This window comes from Gopherus evgoodei, chromosome 1 (assembly GCF_007399415.2).
Source record: "Gopherus evgoodei ecotype Sinaloan lineage chromosome 1, rGopEvg1_v1.p, whole genome shotgun sequence".
In the NCBI taxonomy this organism is placed as follows: Eukaryota; Metazoa; Chordata; order Testudines; family Testudinidae; genus Gopherus; species Gopherus evgoodei.
Genome location: NC_044322.1, coordinates 55,282,972 through 55,302,140, shown reverse-complemented (window position 1 = coordinate 55,302,140; position 19,169 = coordinate 55,282,972). Strand labels below are relative to the sequence as shown.

General features: G+C 41.8%; 1 protein-coding gene across 1 annotated transcript in view; it reads right to left on the bottom strand.

Annotated features, from left to right (window-relative positions):
* Window positions 1–19,169, bottom strand: part of RCBTB2 (RCC1 and BTB domain containing protein 2) — a 74,728-nt gene that overhangs the window by 28,348 nt on the left and 27,211 nt on the right. Inside the window, exons 3-9 of the mRNA XM_030565066.1 lie at window positions 17,192–17,353; window positions 16,808–16,958; window positions 15,835–16,001; window positions 14,884–15,042; window positions 8,224–8,331; window positions 6,093–6,235; window positions 4,290–4,480 (exon numbers count right to left, since the gene is read on the bottom strand). Coding sequence (XP_030420926.1) covers window positions 4,290–4,480; window positions 6,093–6,235; window positions 8,224–8,331; window positions 14,884–15,042; window positions 15,835–16,001; window positions 16,808–16,958; window positions 17,192–17,353 — 1,081 coding nt within the window. The remainder of the gene's footprint in view (window positions 1–4,289; window positions 4,481–6,092; window positions 6,236–8,223; window positions 8,332–14,883; window positions 15,043–15,834; window positions 16,002–16,807; window positions 16,959–17,191; window positions 17,354–19,169) is intronic.

Genomic DNA, 19,169 nt, shown 5'->3' with positions numbered 1-19,169 from the left:
GACAGAGAGAAGCTTCTTTCTGACCTGGCTTCTGACAAGGCTAAATTCATGAGCCTGACAAGAAGTTCGGGTAGGGCTGGATGGGGGAACTATCTCCTAGTCCCTCTTATTATACCTCCAGGTCGCTATCTCCAGCCCTCAGGATCAGATGGAGCTCAGCAGTACCCTCCAGTAAACCCCACTGCCTACTCAGGAGATTTTTCAATGAATCGCTCTTTTCCCAAAAGAGAGAGGGGCCCAGATAGTAGTAATAGTAGTACGCGGGATTTGCTACCCCTTGGATCATTCCTGCTTCACATGGCAAGCATCTAACTCCAGAGGGCATCTTGTAGCCAATCCTTTTGAAGGCAGAAAAGACATTGGAGAGAGAGAGAAGACAGTTTACTAACTGGAAATTTGAGCACCAAAAATCTTTTTGAAGCTAATTGGTGGAGCTATCTGTTTATGCAGAAGGGGAGGACAACCCACTGTCTAGATTACTGGAGCTCCTCAAGCAGAAAATAGTTACAAAAGGTTGTCACATTTCTAATGCTGAAGCACTCTAAGAGTGTTTCAGCACTATGAAAAATGTAGCCAGTGCTCCAAGTATACTTCAAAGCCCGAGACTCTGCTTGGGCTAGCTGTTTTTTTCCTGAAAAAAGTATGATTGAAAAAAAGCAGCAGAGAAAAAACTTAGTAGATATGATTGCCTGAGCCAAGGTGATTCCATACCCTGCACCAAAAACCCTTGGACAAAATGCTATGGTTGATCAACAGACTCATTTCCAAATGAAGGACAACACTGAGATTGTAGGTTTAAAAGTAGAACACCAAGAAATCCCTTCAACCAAAGGGAGGTTCTGAACTGCCATACTGAAGTACATGACCCTAGAGGATGTTCAAGATACAACGAGGGGCATTTTTAGCATCCAACCAGGTGCTCAAGGCACTGAAAACTTCTGGGATGGACTATCAATTATATTGCTCATTGCCAACAGTAGCACCTGTAAGGCCTTTTTACCAGCCTTAGCATCACTAAGGCAAAGCCAAGAGGGAGGGGTGATCATGAGGAGTAGGCCTGACTGTGTCCTCTCTGATATGCTGGGATATGTGTCTCTGAAAAACAGGAAGTCTATCTATATTTGACTTCTGGTGTGTGTGTGTCAGAGTCCATGAGACTGCGGACTCTGCAAAAACACATCTGTATAACTAACTGCTTAAAAAGTACTTGCTTAATGTATTTTCTTCTATTGACATGTTGTTGAGGTAACTGTAGCAGTTACTAACATAAAAGAAGCAGTGGAGGTAGGTCCTCCTAGAAAGGCTGCACTGAAGGGCAGAAGGCTGCCAGAGGGCTGAGCCCTGAAGACCTACTAGGCAAGGTCAACAACCGAAGAGGGCAGCAGGAGAAAAAAGACAGCAGTACCACGAGAGGTGAGCGTCTCCCATCACAACTTGGTACTAGAAGTGGGGTCTTTTCAAACCAACCCCTAAAACAAGGGGACAACAGAGGAATTAATAAGCGTTCTAGCCCAGCAGCAGCACAGCTCTGCTGAAACTCAACTCCTGACTGAAGGGCAACAAGAGAACTCACAGCCACAGCAGTGCCCAAATAAGCCTGGCCATCACAGATGCTGAAGGGAAAAGGGTCAGATGGTCCCACTAAGGCAGAGGTCCACAAACTATGGGGCGCACCTTTGGGGGGGGGCCAGCCCCAATGGGGGGTGGGAAGGGAGCACCACCTAGCTTTGTCCTTCCCCTAGCTCTGCTCCCGGCCTCGCCCTGCCCCCAACTATGGCCCCAGCCTCAACCTCTTTACATCTGTCCATGTCCTCCTCACCCCCTGGAGCCATACCCTTGCTCCCAGCTCTTGGGAGGTGGGGAGTGCAGACAGGGTAAGGGGGGGCATGAACCTCAAAAGTTTGGGGACCACTGCACTAAGGGGATGCAGATACTGTGGAAAAGAGGGGCATGCACGTACAGTTTGCCCCTAGAGTAACAGAGACAAGGGGGATTACTGGCAGGTCCTGAGTAATGAGACATCCAGGGTGGTCTGGGTTACATAGGACTTCTGCATTCAGATGCCACAGACTCCAGTGGTAGTTAAACAGACTGATAAAACACAGCCTGAGGCCAAGAAGAGTGAAGTCCCAGGGGTAGGGTGTTTGAAGTGTGGGGAGCTGGGGAACATAAAGAGGGGAAGATCTTTGACCTGTAAACAGAGGAAACCACACCATGGGGGATGTGAGAGGTGGAAAACAGCAAACTTGGAGTATAGTAACCAGGGCCGGAGCTGGACACAGGGTTCACCCTCCTCTCAATTTAGCAGGGATTTGGTGATCCCTCCTTTAGTCATGGGGCAGAAGAGTTTCAAAAGTGTGAAGTGCAGGAGGCAGCAGCCAAAAAAGTCTCATGTAGAAAGAGAGCCCAACACTTGGGGGAAAAGGAAGCAAGGGCCTCAGGGTGAAGAAACGTGGGGTCCTAAGGATCTCAGGGTATATGTAGGGCAAGAATTTTATTAAGGAGATTGTAGAGCAGACATTCATTTTGCAGGAACAGCTGGAACTGCAACAGCAGCTAGCTAGGCGATAGTAGCAGCAACAGAACCTGTTACAAATCCTGCAGGAAAGAAGTGGCAACACTTAGAGGTACTGGGCAGACAAGAGGGATCTAGTGGGCTGGAGGCCTGGCTGAGAAGACGTTATGGTTCTGTACAGATGGGGGAAAAAGACAGAGTTGCTGGGGCTAATTGCAGGAAGAGCCACAGAAACCCCACCAGGCAAAGGATGAAAAAGGCTTAATTGATTTTATTGTGGAGAGGTGGGCCATGTAGCAGGGCGGTTACCCCACTCCAGCCCTGAAAGAGTTAAAAGCCAGCTCTTGGAGAGGGCTAGGGCTGGGAGACAATCAGAAAAGGCTGAGAGGCAGTCAATCAGGGCCAGGCTGGATCTTTCTCCAGAAGGTCTTTCTCCAGCCTTAGAGAGGGATGGACTTGGCTGCCTGAAAGAGGAAATGGGTACCTTGGACAGTGCAGTGCTGGGGTAGGGCAGGAGGAGCTGGGCGAGCTCCCACCTGGAAAATCCCCAGGCTGAGGCCTTGCTGTCCAGGCCGGAGGAGGTACTAGGGCTGTGGGGAGGCAGCCAAGGGAGGAAGAGGCAACAGGTCCAACCCCCTGCCAATGATGAGTGACCACTTCAGACTGCAGTTTGCCTCTGAGGGAAGGGGCTAGATCAGAGATTGGCAACCTTTTGCACACAGCTTGCCAGGGTAAGCACCCTGGCGGGCCGGGCCGGTTTGTTTACCTGTCACATCTGCAGGTTTGGCCAATCGCAGCTCCCACTAGCTGCGGTTCATCATCTCAGGCCAGCGGTAGCTGCGATCGGCCGAACCTGCGGACTCGGCAGGTAAACAAACTGGCCCAGCCCACCGGGGTGCTTACCCTGGAGAGCCACATGCCAAAGGTCGCCAATCCCTGGGCTAGATGAAGACTGACAGTGGGTCATTAAGTCAAGGTGGGATTAGGGACTTGTGGTTCCCTGGGGAGGGGAGGATCCCGAGTGTGGGAGTACTGCTGCGGGGAGTACCTAGAAGGGGCACCATGGGCCGGGAGGGACACGAGGCCTGAAATATAGTGGTGGAGATTGATAATGAAAGACAAGTAATGACAGCAGGAGAGACACTGACCAGCTGGAGGTGCTCTGGGGCTGGAATGAGCTAATTCCCGGCCTGACCAGCAGGAGTGCTCGACCTGTTACAGGCAATATAAAAAGATTTTGCCCTTGGATTAGGTGGACACACTGCAGGAAGAAATGCAGGAGTTCCAAGAATGGGCAGGAGAAGAAGTTGTCTGATAGCACAAATGTATAGGAGGTGCATGCACCAGCACTGGCACTAGAGACAGTGAATGAAATAACTGTGATCGTAGACACAAATCTTGCTGAGATGTCAGTGCACACGGACATTCCCACAAAAGCCACAAGCTGACAGTAAAGAACCCACAAGGAGAACAGGTGAAGACTGTGAAATCTTTCTGTGCAGAGAGGCCTGAGAGAGAGACCGTGATCAGCCAAGGCTGAGACTGCTACATGCACTCTAAGTAGATAGACCTGGGGAGAGAGACAATGAGAAACCAGGGCAAAGCCAACTAAAAGCTCCACAGGCTGTAGGTTAATTTAAAATTTTTAAACTGGAAAATACAACTAAAGTGTATTTTTCAAATGCATTTATCCTTTCTTATGCACCAAATTTAAAAAAAAGAAAAGAAAAAAAAGATTAGTATGCAACAACAACAACAAACATGGTAAGCTCACCTACTGATAGGAGACGCCATGTCACAGCAGGAGTAGCAAAACAAGCAAACACATCATCTGTGCAGGCAAAGTGCGTAAGGTGTGGAAGAATCACAGACTGGCCACGGCACTGACCCCACATATACACATGGCCACCCTGGGTTTTAGCAGCAGAAGTGTGAACAGAATGGCAGGCTGCAATTTCTATAACTCTAAATTCACAAGCAAACAAAAACATGGGCATAAGGACAAAGTGCAGTGAGAAAGTTTAATCCCACATATCTACTTCTGTAGGTTTGCATGCATTTCAAGTTTTATGGAATATATTCCCACCCTCCATCCATTCTCCTCCCCCCATAGATGACAAAATATTTCCATAGCACGCAAGACAACTGAAAATAACATTGTTCATTATTTGTACATATACGACATCTAGTTACTCCTCTCAATTTTCACCCTGAAAACAGCAAATCAGATTTATCATAGGATATTTTACTATTTAATTAAAATCACATCAAAGTGCAACCATTACAATATTACACCTATTCTTAGCGTTACTTCTAACTAATATGTATGCACATGTAGTAAATTATTCTGTAGGCCATTTTTTAGAACATGTTCTAAATGAAGGACCTAGACCCAAGGAAAGCACTAATTAAAGAACATTACCCCTCTCACTTTAGCTATGTTAAGATGCTTCACTAACCCTAGAGGTTGATTTTTAGGTTTTCAAAACCCCATCACATTAATTGTTACACAATCCACTGTTTTGCAGTCTGAAGTACAACTTGTTTGATTAGTGGTGAAGTTGTGTATATATATATTTAAGATAAAATCTTGCAGCCCTTAGTGTGAGGTAACACTCCCATTGTCATAAAGAACACAGGATCTGGCCAACAACCAATGAAGGCAATATATTAAAAGGTACTAAATATATTTAGACTGCATCAAAAATATTTTAAGCAAAAAATAAATACTGATGTTTGAAAAAAGCAACACATTAAGAGGAAATAACACCACACAAAAGTATATAGCAATTACCTCTTCTTTCTAGCAGTTGGAGACAGAAACAACTGTAAGAGTAGCACTACACTTTTTTAAAGTCTTTAACAGCAGAAAAACCAAAATGGTTTATTCAACAAGACCCTAATATAGTCTAGTAAGGAACACATACACATTTCCACTGATAGCCATAGCAATTATTCTATTACTGATTATCAGGAACTAAGACTGAGAAATCTGTAAAAGCTAAATTTTCAGGCAGAAATATAATTTTATTCCCTCCAGCCTTCGCCTTACTAATCTAGGACTATAAAAACATATAAGCAGTATTTAATGTAAGAGCAAATTGTAAATATCCACTCTTATGACTCTTTCCACATTTTTTGTCTGATCAATTTTAACGGTAAACTATTATTAACATAGCAAGTAAATTATAAAAAGATAAGCCTTGTTTTTGGTTGACTCAGTATAATGAAGTTGCAGCATAGCACCAATGACAGCATACAATTAAAACTCATAAAATACTCTGAGAAGTAGGATGCAGCTGAAGGAGAGAGAGAGGCAGGAAATGGCCAGCCCCAGAATATGTAGTCTCCCTTTCACATCTATTTATCTTGGCAATGCACATATTTCTAGTGAGGTCAAATTTTAACTTACAGATGTAAATGTCAGCTAGCATTAGAATCTCTTCAGGTTTAGGTCTGTGAAATAACCATAGCTAGCAATTACAAGTGATTTCTACCAAAAAAAGTCACTGTGATTTTGCACAGCACTTCCATGATTATTTTGATTAATACCTGAATATTATAGTGTAAATATTACCTGTCCTTATCAACAGTAACTGGTGCAGGGTAAGACTGGTTACTTTTATTGCCAGTGCCTAACTGACCATATGAATTGGCTCCCCATGCATACAGCTGACCTTCATCTGTTAGCACTAATGTATGTGCATAGCCACAGGCAACCTACAGTGAATAAAAAAAAAAAATCTCATCTTACTTACCAGCAAATTAATTCAGACAAATAAATATATTTCCATATTGTTGATTCTATATCCAAGAGGATAAACACATGGGTAGGGCTGTACCAAATTCAGGGTCCATTTTGGTCAATTTCATGGTCATAGGATTTTAAAAATTGCAAATTTCATGATTTCAGCTATTTAAATCTGAAACTTCACAAGTGTTGTAACAGTAGGGGTCCTCACCCAAAACGGAGTGGGGGGGGCGGCAGGGGTTTTCAAGGTTATTGTAGGGGAGGTTGCAGTACTGCTACTTGTGCACTACTGCTGGCGGTGGCATTGCTTTCAGAGCTGGGCAGCTGGAGAGTGCCAGCTGCTGGCTGGGAGTCCAGCTTTGAAGGCAGAGCCACCACCACCAGCAGCACAGAAGTAAGGATGACACGGTATGATATTGTCACCCTTACTTCTGTGCTGCTGCCTGCAGAGCTGGCCTTCAGTCAGCAGCTGCCACTCTCCGGCTGCCCAGGTTTGAAGGCAGCACAGAAGTAAGGGTGGCAATACTGCAACCCCTCTAAATTTACTTTGCAACCCCCTTGCAACTCTCTTTTCGGTCAGGACCCCCAATCTGAGAAACGCTGGCCTCCCTGTGAAATCTGTATCAGATAGTGTAAAAGCACAAAAAAAACCATATTTTACAGTCCGTGATGCGTTTTTCATGACCGTGAACTTGGTAGGGCTCTACACACAGGCAATACAACTTACAAAAATAACAAACACAGATCACACCATAATCGGGAACAGAAAGAGGGTGAGAGAAATGCATGTGAGAAAACCTGCTTATATTTTTAAAAAATTCACACGCCAATAACCTTTTAAGAGCACAGTAAGAGTTAATGAAAAATGTACAAAAGAAGAAATAACAGAAGCACATTGAAACACAAGCGGACCTCAGATGCAGGTGAAGTGAGAGAGAACTAGGAGAACTTTACAAATTTTGCAGTAAAACTCATATCATGGCATAAATTAAAGTTTGAAACGATGGGCCTGATGCTGTAAGCGCTTGCTACAAGTATAGTGCTAACTACTATAAATAGTCCAATTTAACTATAGTATTAAACGCTATGGCTTCCATCCAGCTAAGAGCTTAAGACTTAAGTGTTTAAAGCATGTGAGTAGTCCCACTGACTTCTACAGGACTAGTTATGTGCTTACAGTTAAACATATACTTAAGTCCTTTGTTGAATCAAGGCCTATATCTAACTGTAAATACTTGGGACCTAAATCAGTACTTGTTATTAAAGCAACACTTTCTTAAAAGGAGAAAAAGATAATGGAGAGTAGGAAATAATATTTTTTCTTAATTATGCTAGGGACCTCTTTCTCCATTAGCATCCCCTCCCAGCTAAGCTATCTCTTGTGAGAGATCTTACCTGTGAATGAGAATTGGATAGAAAGCTGTTTATTTATTTCAATTGATAAAAAATATCCATCCATTGTTACAATTAGGAACCAATCTTCAAAAGACTGCTTTCCTAAATCCCTCATAACCCTCCACTGACAGATTTCTCCAGCACTATCTCTTGTAAATTCATTTTCTTCTTCCTAGGAGGAGCCTTGGAGTGTGGCCTGGTAGTCAACAAACTTTGGCTTTGACAAACAAAAATAGATGTCAATGAAAGATGAGAGTGCCAATTACCTTTCAAGAGGAACTAAATATAAAGATCCCTAAAATTCCTCAGATGAAATCCTGGCTCCACTGAAGTCAACAGCAAAACTCCGATTAACTTCAATTGGGCTACATTTTCATCCTTCTGTCTAGTGGAGGGGAAAGTTCATTTTTCAGATGTATATTTTCATTATTACGTTTAGGGCTTTAACCGAACCACTAACACCGTGCCTTCATTGAGTGCAGAATATTCCCTTTAGAATCTGCATTTGCCACATGCTATTTCTTCTGTTCATAAAGGGCTTGACGTGACATAATAAACATACCCGCTGCACACGAATGCCTTGCAAAGCAGCTATTCTACAAGGCGTTGGCTGATTACCACTGCTGCCCAATCCAAGCTGGCCATTACCATTGTAACCCCAGACATAGACCTACAAAAGGAAGATGAGATTTTAAATTAGTTTACTATGTATTTTCTCCAGTTCTCTTGAAAAAAATATGTATTTTATAGTGCTGTAATGTGCAATTCTCTACAATGACACCTCCAAAGAAACTCTCGTCGTCTAGTGATTTATAAAAACATTTTTGCACATTATATGGCAGGTCGCACCCACAGTTCCTGTTGATAATATCACTATAAAGTGCACTAAAATTCTACCCCTATGTATTCTGTTTGCCCAGTCCAAGTCTTCAAGGAACATATCGTTCAATACTTAGAATTTTTATTACATAGTGGACTACCAATAACTGTTCTGTTCCCTGGTATGCAAAGTAAGTTCTGCTTCTAGTTTCCTTTGTCATAGAGCTCATCTCTTGATTAAAAAGCGATCCCAAAAGAAAACAAACAAAAATATCTTGAAATGGAAGAAGCAGGTCTTAAACACACGTGATATAGTTTGAGTAAACTATTAAGGATATTATTCTGACTACCTCAAAAAAGCATTTGGGAAACCATATTTTCCTACTCTGCCACCTCTTTAGTGAAAAGTGTTCCATTCATGTTTTATACACCAAACTGCAGGTTTGATGAGTTTTAGCACATTAATAAACATAACCTATTTTAAATGGCAACCAATTATGGAGAAAGAAAAAAGCATTGTCCCTACAGCATCTGTTTTGAAAAGCCTTTTAGATATTTCCAGGCAAAGTGGAAAAGATCAAACATGTGAATTAGAAACAAGAGTAAATCCTGCATAAATGGATGCGTAAGATTTTTTCAGTCTCTTTTACTGAGATCTAAACAAAAATTCCATAGGGGAAAATGACAGTTGCTCACTTGTAACTAGAGGTCTCAAAGATGGACTCTATGCATTTACGATCTTGGGTAGAATGCTTCATAGCCGTGCCTGTTGCACTTGCACTTGGCTCTTGCACCCCCTCCTTCCCCTCCTCTCATTTTTGTTCCTGAACTTTCTGAGGACAAGAGAGTGTGGTTTTTCAGCCAGCTCAGTTCCTGCACTGCCTCCTCAGATTCAAGAATATAATTAAGACTTCAAGGAAGACGTAAAGGGGAACATGGAGTGAGAATGTGTAGAGTCCAGTTCTATGCACTGTACAATTCTCAAAGAACTCCACTTAAAGGTGAGCAGCCTTCATTTCTTCTTCAAGTACTCTGTATATCTTCCCACTCTTGGGATAGTTTGATAAGCAATACCATTTACTGAGGACACAGCTGGGACACATAGTCTTAATTAAACAGTGTCTTGGGTACTGCCCTAACAATCTGTGCATCAGATCTGGATGCTAAATCAAGGGAAAGCAATGTTTAGTAAATGTGTGTATAGAACTCCCTGTTTCAGCTCTGCAGATTTCAATAACAGAAATATGTCTAAGTCATGCCAAAGAACCTGCCTTAGCCCTAGCGGAATGTGTACTAAACTTTACAGGAAGAGGGACAGAGGCTTTGTGGCTCTCCTTAATATACAGTCTAAACCATTAGGCAAGCATTGAGATGAAATAGCCTAGCCTTAACTATTCTCTCTGTAAGATATAAAGAGCTGTAGAGACTACCTAAAGAGAATGCCTCTCACCTTTTAGCATCTAGGATATAGAGTTCTGACTCACTTAAATGCACAAGGTCTGGAAAGGATATTGGTAGACTAATTATTCACTTAAGATTGAAATCAGTTATTACGCTGGGAAGAAATTTAGAATGTGTGTGGAGGATCACTCTGTCCTTGTGGAACACTGTGAATGGCGGAGACACCATCAAGGTTTGCAGTTTGCTTATACTTCTGGCAGCTATTGTTGCTATAACAAATACTGTCTTGATTGACAGGTGAAACAGTGAACACTCATTCATTGGTTCAAAGGATGGTCTCATAAAGTTGAATAAGGACTAGACTAAAATCCCATGATGATGGGGGAGTTTGTCGTCTGGTGGACAGATGTTCACTGTACCCTTCATAAATCTCTTAACTGAGTCATGGATAAATTCAGTCTGCTGTCCACTGGAAGGCTGAAAGACTTTCAGCAAGGATACCAATAGGTCGAACAGCTTCTGGTGTAGCAAGTATTCAAGTATGGACTGAATTAATGCTGATGATGGAGATATGTTTTTATCTGATGCCCAAAAGACAATTCTTATTCACTGGAGGTCACAGCACTTATGAATAGATTGCTTTCTGGAGTTCAGTAGCATGCATTGCATGCCTGATGAACAAGCATTTCTCGACCATACTGTTAAAGTATAGTGCTCCAAACTAATCTTAGGTGGAAAGGAAAGGAAAGGAAAGGAGACATGGATATAAGCATCACCATGTGAAACCTGAAGTTCCTGATGAACAAATTGAGTTGTCTCAAATCCAGGATGGGCTGCAAGTCCCCAATCCTTCTTCAGTATCAGAAAGTAGCTGGAATAAAATCCCTTGCCTTTGACTTCCTTTGGTAGCTTCTCAGTGGCCTGTGAACCTCTGATTTTAGTAGGCTCTCATAAGGGGGTGGGGTCCTTGAATTGAGAGAGATGAGGAGGGTTGGGTGGAGGGATGGAACCAAAACATATTGAGTAATCTTCTTACACTATTTTGAGGATCCACTTGTCCACAGTGATGGTTTCCTAGTAGTTAAAAGAGTGGAAGAGTCAGTCTCCAGAAGGCAGGCAGGGGTAGAAGGCCACACACCGCCTCCTCCACCTAAGCCCCTGCAGCGTTCCTGGAACCCCCCCTCTAGAGCACTGGGAGTGACGTTTAATACCTTTGTGATCTATTGTATTCAAATTCAATTGTTTGTGTGTTATTGTGAGCCAGGTATAGTACATATTTCCATGGGAAGGGTTAATCTATCTCCTCCAGGAACTGAGAACAGTGGGGTGTGATCAGTCAATGCCACTCAGGTTGTAACGTCTCCAGAGAAGCACTCCCCCTCCCTGCCGGAGAGGTTTGCATAAAGCAGTTGTGACGTTATCTGATTAAAGTATGACCATGCAAACCATTGTTGCTACCACTGTTGTATAATGGCAGCGAATCTTATACAAAGTGTGACACATGGCCAGAAAGGGTTAAGCAGTTTGCAGGCTAAATGACCCAAAGCCAACCTTTAGAGTCACATTAGAAGAGTATGTGAATGGCAATTAGGGCTGTTCCATGGTAGATACCCTAGAACTTCGAAAGGCAAACCTATATTGTTAGAAATTAGAGGTGATACTAATTGTATGTGTGTACTCATATTTTGTTAAATGATAGGAACTGTCTGTTTACATGGCTATCTGTCACTATAGCTGTTGATTCTGAGATCAAAAGGGAATATTAATATTTAAATGAATCTTGGGTGAAATAATGTCATTGTCTATATGTCTCTTTAAAGTTTATCATAAACTGCTTAACAGATTAATAACTTTATGTTAATCCATGTAGTTAATTACCGGTGAGGTTTGGGAAACAGAAGGTTACATCAAAAGCCTATTGTTCACCCAGGACTGTATGGTCAAGGAGCTGCTAGAAAAATGTATAAAGACCCCTGGGTCCTGATCCTTCTTATCTCAGATCTGCTTGACGCTTCATGCAGGGGAAGCTTAAGCCCAAGATTGAGATCTCCAGTCCTAACCTGGAATCACCCTGAATATAAACATTGGACTATAACCTATGAACTAATTATGAAAGAACTCTTTGCAACTACAAAGCTCACCATCTCTGCTATGAATCTGAATCTCAAGAATTGTACTCATGTCTGTATGTATACTGATCTTCTAACCAACACTCTCTCTCTTTTCTTTTTTAATAAATTTTGGTTTAGTTAATAAGAATTGGCTGTAAGCGTGTAGTTGGGTAAAATCTGGAACAGTCATTAACCTGGGAAGTAATGTGTCCGATCCTTTGGGATTGGTAGGACTTTTTTATATGATGAATAAGATTATCAGTAATCCTCATCATATCTGACCTGGTGTGATGAAATGGGACTGTCCTTAATGCTTCCTCTGAATAATGTGTGGGTGCCTCAGTTTCCCCTATGCATTTCTTAAGTCTCCAGTGTGCATAAATCGCCAACACTCTGTACCCTGGCAACAAATGGCTGGGGCCCTTCCCCCCTGCAAGGCAATAGTTAAAGGTGAACAAAGAGATCAGGTGACCTCCTGGCCCGGGAAAGAGACAAAGGCCAGAAAGGAGGGGCTGGACGGGGTGGCAATTGGGAGCTGGCTGGGGACAGGAAGTGAGGGCAGACGGGGTTGTCTGCCTCGCTGGGCCCCAGAATGGACCCAGCTGAGGGGTCTTGTTCTCTGTACCTGTTTTAGACCGCGTTCCTGTCATCTAATAAACCTCTGTTTTACTGGCTGGCTAAGAGTCATGTCTGTGAAGCTGGGGTGTGTGCAGGACCCTCTGACTTCCCCAGGACCCCACCTGGATGGACTCACTGTGGGAAGCGCCAGGAGGGGCATATGCTGAATTGTCCAATGATAGACCCAGGAAGGTGAAGCCGTGTGAGATTCTTGCCCTGAAGACAGTCTGCTCCAAGGGAGAGGAGGCTCCCCAAAGTCCTGACTAGTTTTGTGCGGAGCAGTTCCAGAGCATCGCCTGGGGACTCCGTGACACTTGGGTGGTATAAAAGCCTTCACTCTACATGCAGATTTCTGTACAGACCCAGGAAGGACCTGAGATGCTGGTTGCAGGTATATTGTAACATATTCCATATTGTTTGCTTTTGGGGGAATGATATTGTGGTTTCAAAGCAGAAAGAATATATCAAGTCTCCTCTCTTAGTCCCAAAGTGGCAAGAGATTGTTTTAGAATGGTAGCCATGTTAGTCTGTATCAGCAAAAAGAATGAGGAATAACACAAGAGATTGTGTTAGCCAAAATGCTAATAGGATAGCTGACAGGGATGGATCTTCCCTATCAGTATCCAAGAGGAATCAAGTTACTTTCTCAGTGTATGCAAACAAATACCTGAGCAGCAGGATTGATAAGACCTACTGATTTGAAGTGGAATTCTCTTGGTCATAAAGCCTAGATCAGGGAAATAAGCTCTCTGCCTACCCTTACCAGGCACTCGGGGGAAGTACAGAGCATGGTGAATGCAGTATTTCCATCCAAAAATAGGGACACTGCGGCAGCTCTGGTATACTGCAAAAACTATGACATCCATCCTAGAATGGGAAATACCCAAGTAGGGTGTAAAGACACCTGCTTGGGAGATGACAAAGGTAATTGTTGCCAGGAAGGAGGGGAGACATTTTCCTGCAATCATTGATTGACTGATGGTCTGTAAAAGTGTAATAGACCCTGAGCAAGGTGGGAGAGGGAATTCTGTTCACTTTGACTCAGCCTGTGGGGAACATTAGGTCTCTCCCATAGGGTGGGGGGAACAATGCTCCTCCCCTTTCCTCCAGAGAAGCAGAGGTTAGGCTACTGAAGTCCCCAAGGGGGGGGGAGGGGAGGTAACCTATGGGGAGGTGGGGCAGAGAAAAGAATCTGGCAATGACAGAGGTTTGAAAAAAATCTCCCCGCCTGACTCTTCTGCTGTGAAAAGCAGCACATGGTTGAGAGTTGCTTCAGAAAGAGCCAGGCCTGATATATTTCTCCCTATGGCCCAAAGAATTGCTTCTTGTAACACCTCCAGGTGAGCAAGCAATGAACCACTTGAATGACAAAGGGACACTATACATACTCTCTAGTAATCGAATGGAAGGTATAACTGGGAGAACTAGGTCTAGTACAAGCAACAGGAGTAACAGGGGAAAAAAGAGCCATATGAAAGCTCAGCCGCACAAGTTCTTAAGATAGAAAATATGCTGGATGGTTATCAGATCACTCTGTATGGATTTCTGAATGGTGTATGCTGACTTACTAGCAGAATGTTCATTATCTGAGTAGCTGAAATGGGAAATTATGAAAGGTAACAGCAAAAATGCCTCCAGGAAATAAACCTGTCCAGGCAATAAGTCTATCAGTTTTTTTAAATAGCTCCAAGGATTGCACCCTAGCACACAGTTTGCAATGTCACTCACTCAAATTAGGCCAAGCCACCTCTCTGTCATGATGGATAGGTGGCCAGACCAAACCTGAGTGGTGCTGAGACCCCATGTTTCAGGATTGAGGAGTCATGCCCAGTGGGACAGGAGACACCACTGCAAGCTTACTTTCCAACTCCCATATCCCTGCGGCTTCTCCTGCACAAAATTAATGTTGGGTTCAAATATTTATTCTTAAAAGAATGTAATTAATTAATTTTAAATGAATTCTTTTCCATTTACTGCAGAGATTTGTTCTGAAAGGGGTAAATTTAGCTAATTTGGGTAAAGTATCTCTCAGATGATATGTTTATGTGTGTGGTGGGGACAGTGGGAACAAGTACAACAATTTGATGAAAACTTTCTTATAACAGTACAGATTACCAGATTTTGGAAGTTACAGATTAATATTACTTTTCTCAGCAGTTTTAACTGTGATAGTGCTTGCAAAGGTAGATACTATCAACAATTTGTAGCCAATAATGCTGAATAAAATAAAATTCAGTCAGAAAAATTAACTTTAACTTTAAGAACATTCTTACCTCCCCATTTTCTACAACAGCCATTGAACACATCTGTCCACAAGCTATATTAACAGCTATCTTATTTTGTAGGCAGCTGGTAACTCTTCGAGGAATTGGCTGATTAGCTGTTGAACCAGATCCAACCTGTCCTGAATTATTATAACCCCATGCATACACCTGTTATAGAAGAGTCATTAACAGAATAAGACTGTAACATATTACTTTAACCAAATGTCCAAGTTATATAAACTGCACATATTAAAAAAAAATACTTTCTAAACATATGTGGATTACAGGACTGCAGCAATTATTTTCTGTGCATCTAGGAAAGACATAGAAATGTTTGTTTCCTTTTTTATTTTCTTCCAGAAATCTGTCACTCCTTTCAACTCTGATTTCTAATGCTCGACTAGCTAAAAAAAACACAAGAAGAAATCCTTCCCTACTATCAAAGATAATGTATCCTGTGGGGTATGCTTGTGATTCTTTGTCTACAGAGTTACTGGAAGAAAACAAAATAGGACAAGTAATTGGACACCAACAATATCTCAGAGTGTAACAGGACAATACTTTATACCTCAATGGATTTAGATATTTAACTGTGGTGATCCTTCCACATATGCACGGAGCTTAATTTACAGCCAAATTTAACGATGTGAACAAATTTTCACAGCAGGGCATAATGGGAGAGGTCACAGATATTTTTAGACATCCCTTGCAATACCAAGTGCTATTCTTTCATTAAGATCAGCTATCCCATAAGTAACTTCCTGCAATTGTAGGTGGACGAACATTGATAGATCTTCCAATTATTATTATTAAATATTTATATCACAGCAGCACCTAGAGCACAGCCAGGCCAGGTCCCATTGTGCTAGGCATTGTATGTTTTTCTATTTCTGGCGTCCTATATAAATTCAATACAAAGGAAAAATGCGGTTTATGCAGATTTATGCTAAGTATTCTCACCTCTCCATCAGATGTTAACACCATGGAATGGTGAGAGCCACAGGCGACTTCAATTACTTTCTTGTTTACCAAGTTAGTAGAGACTTGACAGGGAACTAAACCATGATTTGTTGTACCATTGCCCAGCTGACTATAAGCATTATGGCCCCATGTGTACACTTCTCCTTCTATAATAAAAGTGTGAAAAATCAACTTTAAAACATCTACTTATCTAATGACGATTCATCACAAGATGACAGAAAATGAAAAAGTCAAGTTCAACAATGATGCACACTTCCTATCTAAGTATTTATATGTCCCCTAGGCTATTAGTCCTGTGTACACAAGAATGCTATTATTCTCCCAGTGTTCAATAAATGTCTAAAAGGGCAATAGCAAGAGAATCACTTTAAAAGAAAGTGATAGGAAGTAGTGTGGTCCAGAAGAGACGACATAGGAATGGGAGTTAGATGAGACCTGAATTCAATTCCTAGCTCTGCCACTTCTGGCCCTGGTCAAGTAATTTGTCTCTGTGCCTTGGTTTTCTCATCAAAAGCAGAATAATGATACTTTGCATTCTTTGAAAAGTACTTTGGAGTTCCTCAGATGACACTGTCATTATTTATTAATAAATAATACTATTAAGAAAATATTATTAATTATTAGTAATAGAAGTAGTATTCTTGAAATATGCATTTCCACTTTGTATCCTTGAAAAGTATATTTTGAAGTGTTTTAGGAGCCATAGCATCCTATCAGGAAGGTTAAACAAATGTTTGATGTACCACTTCATCAGATATCTATTTAGATATGAACTATAGAATAATTATTAATCCTTCCACAGAATCTATACCCTTGCATTTTCATTAATACTATATCAGTCTAAGAAGCAGGATTGTCCATTTCACTCTCACAACTCAGGTCTCTGACAAATTATCAGGCCGACTGAAGAAGGCACACATTTTAAAAATACCATATTCTCATCACACATTACCTGCAGTAGTAATAACAACATGAGGACCACTTCCATAGCTCAGACAGGCTATCTTTTTGCCACATAAAGTATCTAATCTCTGTGGTTCAATTGTGCTCTGAATGTCGCCTGTTCCCAAACAGCCACTGCAGTTGGTGCCAAGCACAAACACCTGTTATAAAATCTTATTGTTAATGTAGCAAGTTATTTATTACACTGTGACATTTACCATTTAAATGAAAAATAATCCATCCTATACTTTCTTTATTCAATAATTAATGTATGATACTTCTCTAGGGTCTATTATCATAATTCTGGCTTCAATGCTAATCTATCCTGAATTAATAATGAATCAAATAGTTATCAAATAATATTCCACTAATATACGCTTTTTCTGATAATTACCTCATCATTTTCAGTTGCATACAACACTTCATTACCAGCACTGCCAAATATACAGGCTTGACGAATTAACTTCAGTTCTTCTTGAGAGCAGAGTGCAAAAATTGGCCATTTTCCAACATCCAACATCTTCAGAGCTGAAAAGAAAGTAGCATGTATCACCTGCTGAGATTAAAAAATGATATCAGATATTTAGAAAAAAGGAAAATGTTCAACCTTATACAATGAAAGGGCTAAATCTAAAGAAAAATTAAACAGTAGATAAGAAAGGGTATTACTTTCTTGCCCAAGCACAAAACAATGTCTTATTTCAAAAGTAGGTTTTGGACGGACAATGATTAAAAAAGAATCCATACACATCATGATGAAGACCAAAAGAAAAAATAGAGAAAAGCACCAAATAATGTGTAGACATTCTGAGACAACCAGTTCTGTCTCTAGTTTTCCAAAATTTATATTTCTGAAATTAAATTTCCTGGCTTCCAAGAGAGACGTAGCTTGTGCAGCTCAAGTTCAATGTTCTGTTTCTTGGACTAGGACAAACATAATTAATAGTTTTCCCTTTCAATATGTTATGCATGGTTGAACTGTATTACCTATGACTAATTTAGGCCCTTATTCCACAAAATTTAGATTCTGATCCAAACCCCACTGAAGTCAATGGAAAGACATTCATTGATTTCAATGGGCTTTGGAGTCTAAGTCTTACTTCAGTGGGACTACACCTGGTTGTAAGAGTTTGCAGGATCTAGCTTTCTTTCCAATGTCTGTACAGCACTAAGAACAATGTTTGTTAGCAGCCACTATTCAGTAAGACACTTAAGAACATGTCTAACTAGAGGCATGACAATAGGCCAACTGTAGTCAATGTAGCTATTCATCATGAAAGCTAAGCACATGCTTAAGTGCCTTGCTAAATGAAGGTCTAAATAAGGGTCATAAGTGCTTGAAAAACTCCATTAAAGGTGAGACTATATGCAGTATATGCTACTGAATAGGGCAATTCACCCATGGCTTGTGGCCCCTTTGTGCCAGCTAGTGCATAGGACCCATAAAGGATTTCCCCTGCCCCTCTCCATGGGGAATACATGTGCACAGTAGGCCCAGCGCAGGAGCCAGAGAGCAAACTTTATACCCTTCACACACATAGGACACTGTATCACCTGCTGAGGCTCTGGGGGTATTCTGCAAGGATGAGGGAGTGACTGTAATGACCCTACACCCTGGCAATTCTATACCAGTGCAATGGCCCCTACAGGCCACTGCAACAAGGGCAGAAATTAGTCTTTTGGGCTGCCCAGTCCTGTGATGGTGGATGAACCAGCCCTCAAATAGATCTCTAAAGAAAACCAGGGTGGATAAAAATCAATGATTTAAAAAAAAATAAAAACAACAATCTGATTTTTTTTATTTAAATCGGATTTTTTTGATAAAATGCTTTTTGAGGAAAAAACCTATCTGAAGATAGTTTTAATTAAGATACATTATAGCTCAAAGATATCTCATCATGGAATAGGGATTATAAATTCTAATTCTGTAGTATGAGACAATATATTCATATAATGTTTAAGAAAAGTTTTGTAAATGAGTTCCAATAGTTCATGGATTAGGGACCCAATCTTACGGGCTTTCCAAGGCTTCTGTACATATTATTTAGGTTAATCTTTCTATCTACCCAATGGGACTCAGTGCTCAGTCTAGAACAGGGGCGGGAAAACATTTTGGCCTGGGGGCCACATTGGGTTTCAGAAATTGTATGAAGGGCTGGTTAGGGGAAGGGGTCGTGGCCTGGCCTCCACCCCCTATTTGCCCCCTCCCAGGACTCCTGCCCCATCCAACCCCCCCATTCCCTGATTGTCCCCCCGGGATGCCTGCCCCATCCACCACCACCACACCCCTGCACCCTGTCCCCTGACCGCCCCTGGAACCTCTGCCCCTGCCCCTGCCCCTTGCTGGCCCATCCAACCCCCCCTCTCATTCC